Here is a 16264-nt window from a genome sequence, read left to right as displayed (position 1 = left end):
AGAAAGTAGTATTGTATGTCGAAAAAAGTCATAGTAATCTATGTCGAAAAAAGTCGTAGTATTGTATGTCAAAAAGTCATAGTATTGTATGTCGAAAAAAGTCATAGTATTGTATGTCAAAAAGTCATAGTATAGTATGTTAAAAAAGTCATAGTATTTTATGTAAAAAAAGTCATAGTATAGTATGTCAAAAAGTGAATAAAGTCTTACTATAGTATGTCGAAAAAAGTCGAAAAAAGTAGAATTGTATGTCGAAAAAAGTGAATAAAGTCATATTATATGTCGAAAAAAGTCATTATTGTATGTCGAAAAAAGTCATAGTATTGTATGTCGAAAAAAAGTCATAGTATAGGAGCGGCCTCTAGCTCACCCAGTAAGAGCGTTCGCCCCATGTTGCCTGAGTCCTGCAGCGGCCCGGGTTCAAATCCGACCTGCGGCCCTTTGCTGCGTGTCATCCCCCGTCTCTCTCTCCCCCTTTCACCCTTCTCACTCTCACTATAATAAAGGGAAAAGCCCCAAAAAATAATCTTAAAAAAAAAAAAAAAAAGTCATAGTATAGTATGTCGAAAAAACGTCATAGTATGTCGAAAAAGGTAGTATAGTTTGTCGAAAAAAAGTCATAGTATAGTATGTTAAAAGTCATAGTATTGTATGTAAAAAAGTCATAGTATAATATGTCGAAAAAAGTCGTATAATTTGTCAATAAAAGTCATAGTATGTCGAAAAAAGTAGTATTGTATGTCGAAAAAAGTCATTATTGTATGTCGAAAAAAGTCATTATTGTATGTCGAAAAAAGTCGTAGTATTGTATGTCAAAAAGTCATAGTATGTTAAAAAAGTCATAGTATTGTATGTAAAAAAAATGTCATAGTATGTCAAAAAGTGAATAAAGTCTTACTATAGTATGTCGAAAAAAAGTAGTATTGTATGTCGAAAAAGTTGTATAGTTTGTCAAAAAATGTCATAGTATAGTATGTTAAAAAAGTGTCATAGTATAGTATGTCGCAAAAAGTGAATAATGTCTTACTATAGTATGTCGAAAAAAGTGAATAAAGTCTTATTATTATTATTATTATTATTATTATTATTATTATTATTATTATGTCGAAAAAAGTAGTATTGTTTGTCGAAAAAAGTGAATAAAGTCATATTATTGTAGGTCGAAAAAAGTCATGGTATAGTTTGTCAAAACGTCTAGTATAGTATGTCGAAAAAAAGTCATAGTATGTCGAAAAAGGTAGTATAGTATGTCAAAAGAAGTAAGTCATAGTATAGTATGTCAAACAAAAGTCATAGTATAGTATGTCGAAAAAAAGTCATAGTATGTTAAAGTCATAGTATTGTATGTAAAAAAAAGTCATAGTATAGTATGTCAAAAAGTGAATAAAGTCTTACTATAGTATGTCGAAAAAAGTAGTATTGTATGTCAAAGTAGTATTGTATGTCGAAAAAAGTAGTATTGTATGTCGAAAAAAGTCATAGTATGTTGAAAAAAAGTCATAGTATAGTATGTCGAAAGAAGTAAGTCATTGTACAGTATGTTGAAAAAAGTCATAGTATTGTATATCGAAAAAAAGTCATAGTATTGTATGTCGAGAAAGGTCAGTCTTAGTATAGTATGTCAAAAAAAGTTGTATGGTTTGTCAAAAAATGTCATAGTATAGTATGTCAAAAGTTTTAAAAAAAGTCTTGACCCAGAAGAGGCAGAAGTACTGGGTCAACCGATAACTTTAGAGAAAATCAGCATTAAAAACGGTTAAAAAAGGGAAAACACCAGGGTGGATGGAATGCCATCAGAACTTCTTCTACAGTATTTTGACATCTTAGGACCTACCATTTTACAAGCTTTAACTTCAGCCATAGAGAAGGGTACTTTCCACCAACAAACCAACACCGCGCTGATTTCCGTTATGCCAAAGAAGGGTAAAGATCCTACAGATTGCTCAAATTACAGGCCCATCAGCCTCATCGGGACTGATATTAAGCTTAATTCCAAAGACCTGGCTCTCCGCTTAGAGCGCTTTATCGAGAAGCTAGTCCACCCCAACCAATCAGGTTTTATACCCAAGCATCTGCTGCAGACAATGTACGCAGACTATTTCATGTAATAGAAGAAGCCAACCAAAAACCTTCCAAAACATACTATGTCGAAAAAAAGTCATAGTATAGTATGTTGAAAAAAGTTGTATTATTGTATGTCAAAAAATTCATAGTATAGTATGTCAAAAAAGTCATAGTATAGTATGTCAAAAAGTCTTACTATAGTATGTCGACAAAAGTAGTATAGTATGTCGAAAAGTCATAGTATAGTATGTCAAAAAGTCTTACTATAGTATGTCGACAAAAGTAGTATAGTATGTCAAAGTCGTAGTATAGTATGTCAAAGTCATAGTATAGTATGTCAAAAAGTCTTACTATAGTATGTCGACAAAAGTAGTATAGTATGTCAGTCATAGTACAGTATGTCGAAAAAAGTCATAGTATTGTATGTCGAAAACAGTCATAGCATAGTATGTCGAAAAGTCATAGTATAGAATGTCAAAAAAGGTAGTATTGTATGTCGAAAAGTCATAGTACACTATGTCGTAAAAAGTCTTACTATAGCATGTCGAAGTAATATTGAAAAAAGTCATAGTATTGTATGTCAAAAAAAGTCGTAGTATTGTATGTCGAAAAAAAGTCATAGTATTGTATGTCGAAAAAAGTCATAGTATTGTATGTCGAAAAAAGTAGTATTGTATGTCAAAAAAAGTAGTATTGTATGTCAAAAAGTCGAAAAAAAGTCAAAGTGTAATATGTTAAAAAAAGTCATAGTATAGTATGTCAAAAAGTCATAGTATAGTATGTCGAAAAAGGTAGCATTGTATGTGAAAAAAGTCATAGTATGTCGAAAAAAGTCAGTATAGTATGTCAAAAAAAGTCATAGTATTTCATAAAAGTGAAAAAAGTCTTAGTATGGTATGTCCAAAAGTGAGTCATAGTATAGTATGTCAAAAAGTCATAGTATAGTATGTCGAAAAAGGTAGTATTGTATGTCAAAAATGTCATAGTATGTCGAAAAAAGTCAGTATAGTATATCAAAGTCTTACTATAGTATGTCGACAAAAGTAGTATAGTATGTCGAAAAGTCATAGTATAGTATGTCGAAAAGTCTTACTATAGTATGTCGACAAAAGTAGTATAGTATGTCAGTCATAGTACAGTATGTCGAAAAAAGTCATAGTATTGTATGTCGAAAACAGTCGTAGCATAGTATGTCGAAAAGTCATAGTATAGAATGTCAAAAAAGGTAGTATTGTATGTCAAAGTCATAGTACACTATGTTGTAAAAAGTCTTACTATAGCATGTCGAAGTAGTATTGAAAAAAGTCATAGTATTGTATGTCAAAAAAGTGAGTCTTAGTATAGTATGTCAAAAGTCATAGTATTGTATGTCGAAAAAAAGTCGTAGTATTGTATGTCGAAAAAAAGTCATAGTATTGTATGTCGAAAAAAGTAGTATTGTATGTCGAAAAAAAGTCATAGTATTGTATGTCGAAAAAAGTAGTATTGTATGTCGAAAAAAGTAGTATTGTATGTCGAAAAAAGTCGAAAAAAAGTCATAGTATAGTATGTCGAAAAAGGTAGTATTGTATGTCAAAAATGTCATAGTATGTCGAAAAAAGTCAGTATAGTATGTCAAAAAAAAGTCATAGTATTTCATAAAAGTGAAAAAAGTCTTAGTATAGTATGTCCAAAAGTGAGTCATAGTATAGTATGTCAAAAAAAGTTTCAATAAAGTCAAGTATAGAATGTCGAAGATTTCTTAAATCAAATGAATATTTGTATCGATGTATTTGTACTGTATGTGTTTTTTTTCTTCGCAGTAATCATTGAACTGATGGGATGTCAACAAATGAAGGTTTATGATGAATAAACATACATGAACAAAGTACTTTCTTCTAGTCTTCATTCGAGAGTTTCATACAAAGCTGATTCTCCGTCCTGTCTCCTTTTCTCTCTAAAGAAATCATCGTCACAGAGAAACTAGCAGTTTTCTATCTCTTGTTGCTTATTACGACCTACATTTTCTTTTGTGCAATCAGTCAATAAAGAGGATTTTTACACAGACTTAAAAGTCCTGACACACTTAAGACAACATATATTGTTTAGTTTATTCTTTACATTTGGTTACACGTATTTCCATGTTATTTCTTCAGAATTCAAGAAGTCAGAGACATTTTAACAGAGCCTCAACTGTCACATTCCCAAATACTGTGTGTCACACGTGGTGGTAAATGCTGTCCCACCACTAAAAGTCCAGAATCAATCTGTGGATTTCTTTAAAATATAGTCAGTTATCTGTGTTAAGATCACTCACACTTCAAACATATTTAAAACTCCTGACAGATTCTAGTTTGACTTTCGACATACTATACTATGACTTTTTATTTCTTTTTTCGACATACTATACTATGACTTTTTTCGACATACTATGACTTTTTTATGATTTTTTTTTTTTTTCAATATACTATAACTTTTTATGAATTTTCAACATACTATACTATGGCTATTCTTTTTACATACTATACTATAACTTTTTACTTTTCTCGTCATACTATACTATGACTTAATTATTTTTTTGACATACTATACTATGACTTTTTAATGATTTTTTTCGACATACTATACTATAGCTTTTTATGACTTTTTCAACAAACTATACTATGACTTTTTTATGATTTTTTTGACATACTATACTATGACTTTATTTTTTTTGGTATACTATAACTTTTTACTTTTCTTGTCATGCTATACTATGACTTTTTCTGACATTTTTCGACATACTGTACTATGTCAAAAAAGTCATAGTATATCGAAAAAAATCATAGTTTTTATGATTTTTCTTTGATATACTATGACTTTTTTGACATACTATACTATGACTATTCTTTTGACATACTATACTATAACTTTTTACTTTTCTCGTCATACTATACTATGACTTTTTAATTATTTTTTTGACATACTATAGTATGACTTTTTAATTTTTTCGACATACTATACTATGACTTTCTGACTTTTCGACATACTATACTATGACTTTTTAATGATTTTTTTCGACATACTATAATATGACTTTTTAATGATTTTTTTTCGATATACTATACTATGACTATTTCTTTGGCATACTATAACTTTTTACTTTTCTCGACATGCTATACTATGACTTTTTAATTATTTTTTTGACATACTATACTATGACTTTCTGACTTTTTTCGACATACTATACTATGACTTTTTAATGATTTTTTTCGATATACTATGACATTTTATGACTTTTTTGACATAATATACTATGACTTTTTCTGACTTTTTTCGACATACTATACTATGACTTTAATTTTTTTGACATACTATACTATGACTTTTTAATTTTTTTGACATACTATACTATGACTTTTTAATGTTTTTTTTTATATACTATACTATGACTATTTTTTTGGCATACTATACTATAACTTTTTACTTTTCTCATCATGCTATACTATGACTTTTTAATTATTTTTTTGACCTACTATACTATGACTTTTTATGACTTTTTTCGACGTACTATACTATGAATTTTTGTCTTTTCAACAGTCAATTCTGTGATTTTTTTTATTTATTTTTTTCGACATACTATAATATGACTTTTTAATGATTTTTTTTGACATACTATAATATGACTTTTTAATGATTTTTTTCGATATACTATGACTTTTTCTGACTTTTTTCGACATACTATAATATGACTTTTTAATGATTTTTTTTTGACATACTATAATATGACTTTTTAATGATTTTTTTCGATATACTATGACTTTTTCTGACTTTTTTCGACATACTATACTATGACTTTTTAATGATTTTTTGACATACTATACTATGACTTTTTAATGATTTTTTTCAACATACTATATGACTTTTTATTGATTTTTTTTTTTTCGACATACTATACTATGACTTTTTATGACGTTTTTCGACGTACTATACTATGAATTGTTCGACGTACTATACTATGAATGTTTCGACATACTATACTATGACTAGTGATGGCACTCTGACACTGAAGCTTCGATATGTGCTTCAAACCATTAACTACATTTCCATCTGAACTACTGCTCCGAAGGTTGCTTTGGTACGGAAAAGATCACGTGACATATGACGTCCGGAGCAGCAGCTGCGTCATTCTCTGAATCACATGAGTGGCTCGCAGCGTCACCGCCACACGGACCAATCAGCTGCTGCACTGCAACTGGCCCCGCCCCGTTCCGAGTCTGAGTTGTAGCGCGCTCAAAGTATAAAAACTTTAATGCACAACATTGCGTTTGGTTCGTAGTAGCCTCTACAGTGACAAGCATTAGTTTGTTTGTATGGATTTATTTTCATTAACCTACTATGGAAGCATCTAGGACAGAGGTGCCCAAATTCTTTCATATGAAGGGCCAAAATGTATCTGGATGGAAGGCCACGGGCCAAAACTAAATGTCGATGTTGAAGAATACCGTAATTCTTGCCATTCTCCATAGATAAAACGTACATATGTAATTTAAATGGGAAGTTTACCAGCACTGTGCATTGCATTGCCGTTAAACTCAGATTACGTACTTTTTAACTGCACAAAATGTACTTTTCATAGTCATTACTTTTAAAATAAGAGGAGAATAAGCCAAACTTGGCCCGCGGGCCCCAAATTGGGTGGCTTTGATCTAGGAAGAGAGGTCGTTCTGACGTGGGAAAACTTTCTTCTGATCGCTCCTGATAAGGTATGTTATGTATGCATGGTCGCTTTGGATAAAAGCGTCAGCCGGCGTCATCCGTTCCTTCTTAACGAATTTTCTCTAAATGTGGAGAGGTTGTGAGCAGAAAAAGAAACAGGCTCAGTCCAAAAAGTGTGGAAAAAAATAATGTTCCTTAATAAAAATCTTTGAGTGTTCCCTATCCCACATACCTCCTGGCCATAGTTACACAAGCACACCCAACTAGTGCCATATTTTCCCAGCAAATCCACTGTTTCCCAAGCACTCTCTCCCCAATACCCAATAATACACACATTCATCAATCTTTATTTGTCAAAAGAATGATATCCCATTCTTTGTATACATGTGCACTGTGTGTGTGTGTGCGCTTCACCAAAACTTCATTTGCCCATCGCTAACTATGACTTTTCATTTCTTTTTTTGACATACTATACTATGATTTTATGATTTTTCCAACATAATATACATGACTTTTCATGAATTTTTCGACATACTATTCTATGACTTTTTGTCTTTTTTCGACATACTATACTATGACTTTAAAGACTTTTTTTCGACATACTTTACTATGACTTTTTATTTCTTATTTCAACATACTATGTCTAGACCACACTATGATTTACAAGGACCCAACAATTCCAGTGATTCCCCCAAGAGCAAGCATTTAGTGTGACAGTGGTGAGGAAAAACGTCCTTTTAGGGAGAAACCTGGGACAGAGCCAGGCTCTTGGTAGGAGGTGTCTGACGGTGCCGGTTGGGGGTGTGATGAACAGTGGCAATAATAGTCACAAAGATAATGGAACAGTGACTAGAAATAGTTGTAGTAGTTCATGATGTAGCAGGGCACTGCAGGGCGTTACAGGGCGTAGCAGGGCAGGGTATAGCAGGAAATAGCAGATGTAGCCCATCGCTAACTATGACTTTTCATTTCTTTTTTCGACATACTATACTATGACTTTTCATGAATTTTTCGACGTACTATTCTGACTGTTTTCGACATACTATAACTTTCTTCGACATGTATTTACAGGCGCCTTTCTTGATACTAAAGGACACCTTACATGAACAAGTAATACAAGATGAAGACTTTTCATGATTTTTCCGACAACTATACTATGACTTTTTAATTATTTTTTTCGACATACTATACTATGACTTTATAATTTTTCCGACAACTATACTATGACTTTTTAATTATTTTTTTCGACATACTATACTATGACTTTTTAATTATTTGTTTCGACAACTATACTATGACTTTTTAATTATTTGTTTCAACATACTATACTATGACTTTATAATTTTTCCAACAACTATACTATGACTTTTTAATTATTTTTTCGACTTACTATACTATGACTTTTCATGAATTTTTCTATGTACTATTCTGACTGTTTTCGTAATACAAGAACATACTATACTATGACTTTTTAATGATTTTTTGACATACTATACTATGACTTTTTTTATGATTTTTTGACATACTATACTATGACTTTTTTATGATTTTTTTTTTGACACACTATACTATGACTTTTTTTTAATGATTTTTTGACATAATATACTATGACTTTTTAATGATTTTTTGACATACTATACTATGACTTTTTAATGATTTTTTGACATACTATACTATGACTTTTTAATGATTTTTTGACATACTATACTATGACTTTTTTTATGATTTTTTTGACATACTATACTATGACTTTTGTTTATGATTTTTTGACATACTATACTATGACTTTTTTATGATTTTTTTTTGACACACTATACTATGACTTTTTTTTAATGATTTTTTGACATAATATACTATGACTTTTTAATGATTTTTTGACATACTATACTATGACTTTTTAATGATTTTTTGACATACTATACTATGACTTTTTAATGATTTTTTGACATACTATACTATGACTTTTTTTATGATTTTTTTGACATACTATACTATGACTTTTGTTTATGATTTTTTGACATACTATACTATGACTTTTTTATGATTTTTTGACATACTATACTATGACTTTTTAATGATTTTTTGACATACTATACTATGACTTTTTAATGATTTTTTGACATACTATACTATGACTTTTTTTAATGATTTTTTGACATACTATACTATGACTTTTTTATGATTTTTTTTGACATACTATACTATGACTTTTTAATGATTTTTTTCGACATACTATACTGTGGCTTTTTATGACTTTTTCAACAAACTATACTATGACTTATGATTTTTTTGACATACTATACTATGAATTTTTGTCTTTTTTTGACATACTATACTATGAATTTTGTATGATTTTTTTGACATACTATACTATGAATTTTTTTTTTTTGACATACTATACTATGACTTTTTTTATGATTTCTTTTTTGACATACTATACTATGACTTTTTTATGATTTTTTTGACATACTATACTATGAATTTTTGTCTTTTTTTGACATACTATACTATGACTTTTTATTTTTTCGAAATATATATTATGACTTTTTTATGATTTTTTTGACATACTATACTATGAATTTTTGTCTTTTTTTGACATACTATGCTATGACTTTTTATGATTTTTTTCGACATTATACTATGACTTTTTTATATTTTCTAAATACTATACTATGGAAATGTTTAGCTACCTGATGATAATCTTATAGTCTTTTTCTTTTTGTATCGTAAATGTCAGATGTCGGATTGTCTTTTTTGTATTATTGTTTATTTTTTCATATTGTTATTGTTGATTTCTGTCATTGTCATTTCTGTAGTATTGTTATTCTCTTCTCTATACATGCATATTGGCTTGTCTGTGGTGTCTATATGTTTAGAGAATATATTGTGACAAGGACGCGTAATGAATGACCACATGAATTTCCCCTTGTGGGATAATAAAGTTTACCTTGATGACTTTTTATGATTTTTTCGACTTCTTTACATTTTTACATTATGTTTTACAACATTATAGACTACTTGGCTATAACTTTATTGCTTTTTATTTGAACAACAAATACAATCAGAACATAATTAGTTAATGGTCTTGAAACAAAAAAAACATGTTGGTGCAGCATTTATTTATTTATTATGAAAAATATTCATTCATAAACGTCATTTCACTTCAGATCATTTTTTTGACAATCGGTACGACTTTTATTTTGAAGGTTCGTGACAGCTCCAGCATCACTTCCTCTTGTTCTTGATCTGTTGACGACCCACACCTGCTGCTATTTGGGGAAAAACAGACAGAAAATACCGGAGAATGGCGACAACACCACCGAACAAACGTGACTGCGCTCGACTCACCTGGAGAGTCACGTTCAAGAGAATCAGGAAACACGCCGGCGACTTCCGGTGGCGTTTTTTCAAAATAAAAGCAAAGAGCAACTCCCAAGGAAATTGAACGTAATGAAAAAACAAAAAGCAACCCCCCTAAAATTACCCAGAAACGCTCTCCAAACAGTTTATTATAAACCATCCCTTCCAAAACTAAACCCTTAAAAACACCATTTAATTTTAAGTTAAGCACACGTTAAAGCTATAGTGTGTAGTTTCTGTCGCCCCAGTGAGGAATTCTAGGTAATGATGACAAAACTGTCGGTGTGTCCACATGATCCAAGTCTTCCGTGATCGCGCCGCCCCCCCCCCCTGCCTCCACACAGTTGCTAGTAGCCAAGGAGGACACGGAGGATTAAAAAAACATGATGGACTCTTCAGAAGAGCTCATTATCTTCACTTGAGTCACCAGACGCCACAATCTTCTGAACATAGTCATACTGAGGGCGTTTTCACACATGAAAGTCCGAACCAAGGTTCATGTTTTTGTTACATTGTCTACATTTGATCCGGTAAGTTTTGGTTTCACACTGCAGTTATGCAAGCGCACTAAAGATCTCTACGTGACAAAACTACGTCCTGTCATCATCACATACATGAGCTGCGTCTCCAGATACTGATAATTGATTGGTTTGTAGACGGGCTTCCCCGTCCTCTCGTATCCTCTCTCTGGGTCGGAGTTTTTTCAGCTGACTGCTGCTCTCCTCTACTGACTGCTGCTCTCACCTACTGACTGCTGCTCTCTCCTACTGACTGCTGCCCTCTCCTACTGACTGCTGCTCTCTCCTACTGACTGCTGCTCTCTCCTACTGACTGCTGCTCTCCTCTACTGACTGCTGCTCTCTCCTACTGACTGCTGCTCTCTCCTACTGACTGCTGCTCTCTCCTACTGACTGCTGCTCTCCTCTACTGACTGCTGCTCTCTCCTACTGACTGCTGCTCTCTCCTACTGACTGCTGCTCTCCTCTACTGACTGCTGCTCTCTCCTACTGACTGCTGCTCTCCTCTACTGCCGCGGCTCTTTGTGTTTTGTTGTGATGTTGAGAAGCAAGACACTGGAACTTTCTGGAGAATTTATTCAGAGACAAACGGAAACCTACACTGTACATTTACTACCACTTAACAAATAAACTGCTGATGTATTCTCAGCTCTGATAGCCGACAGCTGTCTCCTCTGAGCGTAGTCACCGTCACTCTCTCAGCACCGAGCTATTCCTTAAAGGAGCTTCCCCGGTCTTGTAACACAAGGAGAGCCTGCCAGAGCTTCTTGTATTTGGTCCGAAAGTCCGAACCATCCAAAAAATGCTTTCACACTATAAACGGACCGGACCACGGTTCAGTTTGGTCCAGACCGAGACCACCTCTTTTGGTCGGACCAAAATTTGGTCTTTTGATCCGGACCGTGGTCTGGGGGAGGTTTCACACCTCTAATTTTGGTTCGGATCAAACTGAAAAGTCCGAAAGTCCGGACCAAATGAGGTATGTGTGAAAACGCCCTGAGAAATCCAGAGAGAGTTGTGTGGAGCTGATAGTCTTAATTAGCTTTGTAGCAACTCATTTGGCGTTCATTAATATCAAAAAGTTACGCACTAAATCTTAACAGTTTGTGGCTTTCTTTGAACTTAAAGGAGAATTACGGTCAATTTCAACACGTAGCTCTGTTGTGTGTAAATGTGGAGTGCTGTCAGTAGTGAGACAACCTAAACCAATCGGTGCTGCCTACACCAAGTTTTAAACGTGTTTTAAGTCTCTAAACATGCTCGAAATGTCATTACAAGTGCCTCCCCATGAGCAGTGATTCCTTCTGAGTGATCACAGTGAATCTGACTGCTGTAGATGTGACAGAAAGGCATAAAGTTGTGTTAATCCAGCCAGTGCACATACCTCTGTTTACTTCCTGTTTTCCGGTCAAGTCCACACTAGTCGATTGTTGAACTCATACAATCCAATATTCCAGTCAGATTCACTGTGTGGAAGGAATCACTGCTCATGGGGAGGCACTTGTAATGACATTTCGAGCATGTTTAGAGGCTTAAAGTGCCCATATTATGAAAAAATCACTTTTTCTGGGATTTGGGGTGTTATGTTGTGTCTCTGGTGCTTCCACACACATACAAACTTGGAAAAAAATCCATCCATGGTGTTTAGAGTGAGATACGGTTTCTGAATGTGTCCTGCCTTCAGTCTCTGGGTGAGCTGGTCAAAATCGGCACGGCGTGTGACGTCACAAGCCGAAACGAGAAAGGCTAACCGCAACCATTAGCTCGTAGCGTTAGCATGCTAACGCTAGCATGCTACCTCGTAATACCTCACAATAGCAAAGCACTGCTACAACACACACAAGTTCACCATAATCTACAAAAGAACTACTTCCATGTGCGCCTTCATTTAGAAGTCTCCCAGCTAATCCTGCCTTGTAACTGACTGAAGTTGTAGAAACAGCCTTTCTTTTACTGTCTATGGAGCTAGCTAGCTGACATGATCTACATCTGAGCTACTGGGCATGTGCAGTGCAATCAAAGATAGTACAGAAGAAGAAGAAGGAAAGAGGTCTCACTCTGTAGCTAAAACAGAGACCAGCTGAAAAGAGGATCTGCAGCAGTGAGAGAGAGCGGTGCAGTACAACAACAATATGGTGTTTTTTGAAAATTAAACCATGTAAACCTATTCTGGTACAACCTTAAAATACAATTATGAACCTGAAAATGAGGATAATATGGCTGCTTTAAAACACGTTTAAAACATGCCCTGTTTAAGCCTGTTGGGTGCTAACGCTAGCAGGAGGATAACACGGTGTAGGCAGCCTGATTGGTTTAGTTTTTCTCACTACTGACAGCACTCCTAATTTACACACAACAGAGCTACGTGGTGAAATCGACCGGAATTCTCCTTTAAGGGTTTCTGGGGCTCTAGCCCTGAATCTGGACGCGTGGGTTGATCACTTGGTAGAGCGCTCGCCCATATGCAGAGGTTCAGTCCTCAATGCAGCGGCCGCAGGTTCGGTTCCAACCCCGTCTCTCTCTCCCTGCAAGTCTAAGCTGTCCCATCAACAATGAAATCTTTCAGGAAGACACTAAATGTAGTGGAGTCAAAAGTACAATATTCTGAAATGTTTTAGTAAATGTAGTACTTCAGTGTTTTAAGTCTACTTGTATGTACTATATGACATTACCTGTATAAATAAAAGGTAAAAAACTTAACAAATAGTACTGCAACAAACGATTACTTTATGGTTATTCAGACATTCAGCGTCTTCTCTTTCCTCACTTTCAACGTAATTAATTCTGGAAAGTATGTGATGTTTCTTCGTGAAAAGTGACTTAAACAAGTTATTAAAATAGTTCCTTTTTTAAACCCTTTTGACTGAACTGTGAAACCATAAATTAATAAGTTTTCATGGACACGAAAGGACAAGAAATGAGAGACAGCACACACTCATCTTTTAGGCAGCTTTTATTGTGAAGGTGGGACAGCAGACAGGAAGTGACCTTTGACCCTCTTCCTACAGGAGGGGGTTCAGTAGATCAGCAACGACGTGGAGGAATAAATTAAAAACCCCAAAAACAACTCGTCAGGTAAAAAAACTCCACTCTAAAAAAATGAAATGAACTTCAACAGCAACAAAACCGGAAGATTCAAACAAAATAAAAAAAAAATTTGAGTGCGTTTTTTGTTTTTTGGTTTGTTTCGTTCTCACTGTGCTTCTGTGACACACACACACACACACACACACACACACACACACACACACACTCAACAGCTCAAACCTTCAGTATTTACACTCGTATATTTATACATTCTGTCTCTGCAGCTTTAAGAGTTTAAGCCCCGCCTCTCGGCGTCCTGGCGGCCAATCAGCAGCTGCTGTTCTTGAACTCTCCGTTCTCAGTGATGGACAGTTTGGTGGGGTTGCTGGGTGACAGGCCGTTGCGGAGGTTGGGCGCGCTGTAGCGCTCCTTCACCTGCGTCAGCGCCGCCATCAGCCGCGAGTTCGCCGCGTCCAGGGAGACGATCCGCCTCTCCTGATTGGACAGAGACGGACAGGAAGTCAGACTTGACAGGTGGGAAATACAACAACCTGACTGTCGGGTTAAAAACACATCGCTAGCACAACATCTCACTTCCTCCTGAGGCTTCCTCTAAAAGTCACGTTTGGTCGCCAGACATCTTTAATTAATGTCCCTAAAATGTATAAAGTAACATTCAGATAGAGCAGTGGTTCTCAAATGGGGGTTTGTGTCCCCCTAGGGGTACTCTGGAGGACTGCAGGGGGTACGTGTCCCCCTAGGGGTACTCTGGAGGACTGCAGGGGGTACGTGTCCCCTTAGGGGTACTCTGGAGGACTGCAGGGGGTACGTGTCCCCCTAGGGGTACTCTGGAGGACTGCAGGGGGTACGTGTCCCCTTAGGGGTACTCTGGAGGACTGCAGGGGGTACGTGTCCCCCTAGGGGTACTCTGGAGGACTGCAGCGGGTACGTGTCCCCCTAGGGGTACTCTGGAGGACTGCAGGGGGTACGTGTCCCCCTAGGGGTACTCTGGAGGACTGCAGGGGGTACGTGTCCCCCTAGGGGTACTCTGGAGGACTGCAGGGGGTACGTGTCCCCCTAGGGGTACTCTGGAGGACTGCAGCGGGTACGTGTCCCCCTAGGGGTACTCTGGAGGACTGCAGGGGGTACGTGTCCCCCTAGGGGTACTCTGGAGGACTGCAGGGGGTACGTGTCCCCCTAGGGGTACTCTGGAGGACTGCAGGGGGTACGTGTCCCCCTAGGGGTACTCTGGAGGACTACAGGGGGTACGTGTCTCAAACGGTCTGCGAGCGGTCAGTTCGGGCAAGAAAACCAACACAAAGTAAATCCTCAGCAAACTCCTCTTTATGCACGATTACAGTAACTGATTAAAATAAGGACTTCCATGTTTAAAAAAGGAGGCGGAAGAAAAACTTTTCTGGTTCTTCCTTAACTAAATGTATCACAATCTTTATTCATTTTACTTTGAAAGTCCCATCAGACGTGCAGCGTTTCCTCTACGCCACTGGTTCTCAAACTGTTTTCATAATGTTCCCCTTTTTAATAGTTTCTTTAAGCCAAGTACCCTCTGACCAGCGCTAATCATTTTGGTAGAAAATAAAGTCTCTATAACGAGGAACATTACAGCGCTGTCAGCGATAGATTTACTAATCTACAGCCTTGTTACTGGAATATTTTAATTAGCAATTAAATGCAAATGAGAAAAGGAGACAACAACTGTAGAAAAGCCCAAACCCTGGAAAAAGATGGTAGAAAGAAGGAAGAAAGGAAGGCAAGAATAGGTCAAAATAGTATCAAAAACAGTGAGATAACTTTGAAAAAAGCTAGAAACTTGTAAAAAGAAGGACAGTAGAAGGAAGGAAGGATAGATCAGGTCCAAAGAAGGAGACACAAATGTCACATTTTTGGTAGGAAAAAAAGAAAAAGAAGTCTACATAAAGAGGATCAATGTTCTGGACAACAGCCTTGTTATTATTAAACATTTAGTTAAATATCTCACATACCCCCTGCAGTCCTCCAGAGTACCCCTAGGGGGACACGTACCCCCTGCAGTCCTCCAGAGTACCCCTAGGGGGACACGTACCCCCTGCAGTCCTCCAGAGTACCCCTAGGGGGACACGTACCCCCTGCAGTCCTCCAAAGTACCTCTAGGGGGACACATACCCCCTGCAGTCCTCCAGAGTACCTCTAGGGGGTCACGTACCCCCTGCAGTCCTCCAGAGTACCCCTAGGGGGACACGTACCCCCTGCAGTCCTCCAGAGTACCCCTAGGGGGACACGTACCCCCTGCAGTCCTCCAAAGTACCCCTAGGGGGACACGTACCCCCTGCAGTCCTCCAGAGTACCCCTAGGGGGAAACGTACCCCCTGCAGCCCTCCAGAGTACCTCTAGGGGGTCACGTACCCCCTGCAGTCCTCCAGAGTACCCCTAGGGGGACACGTACCCCCTGCAGTCCTCCAGAGTACCCCTAGGGGGACACGTACCCCCTGCAGTCCTCCAAAGTACCCCTAGGGGGACACGTACCCCCTGCAGTCCTCCAGAGTACCCCTAGGGGGACACGTACCCCCTGCAGTCCTCCAGAGTACCCCTAGGGGGTCACGTACCCCCTGCAGTCCTCC

At 36.5% G+C, this 16264-nt stretch overlaps 1 protein-coding gene across 13 annotated transcripts in view; it reads right to left on the bottom strand.

Annotated features, from left to right (window-relative positions):
• Positions 1-13554: 13554 nt before the first annotated feature.
• rasal2 (RAS protein activator like 2) overlaps positions 13555-16264 on the bottom strand; it is a 144966-nt gene continuing 142256 nt past the window's right edge. For all 13 annotated transcript variants that reach the window (XM_031303532.2, XM_036005195.1, XM_031303530.2 and 10 more), the window contains one exon: positions 13555-14141. In XM_031303532.2, coding sequence (XP_031159392.1) covers positions 13974-14141 — 168 coding nt within the window. In that variant the 3' untranslated portion in view covers positions 13555-13973. The remainder of the gene's footprint in view (positions 14142-16264) is intronic.

The sequence above is a fragment of the Sander lucioperca genome, chromosome 9 (assembly GCF_008315115.2).
Source record: "Sander lucioperca isolate FBNREF2018 chromosome 9, SLUC_FBN_1.2, whole genome shotgun sequence".
Taxonomy (NCBI): domain Eukaryota; kingdom Metazoa; phylum Chordata; class Actinopteri; order Perciformes; family Percidae; genus Sander; species Sander lucioperca.
Note: the sequence above shows the minus strand (reverse complement) of the source record. Positions and strands in the feature narration are given on the sequence as shown.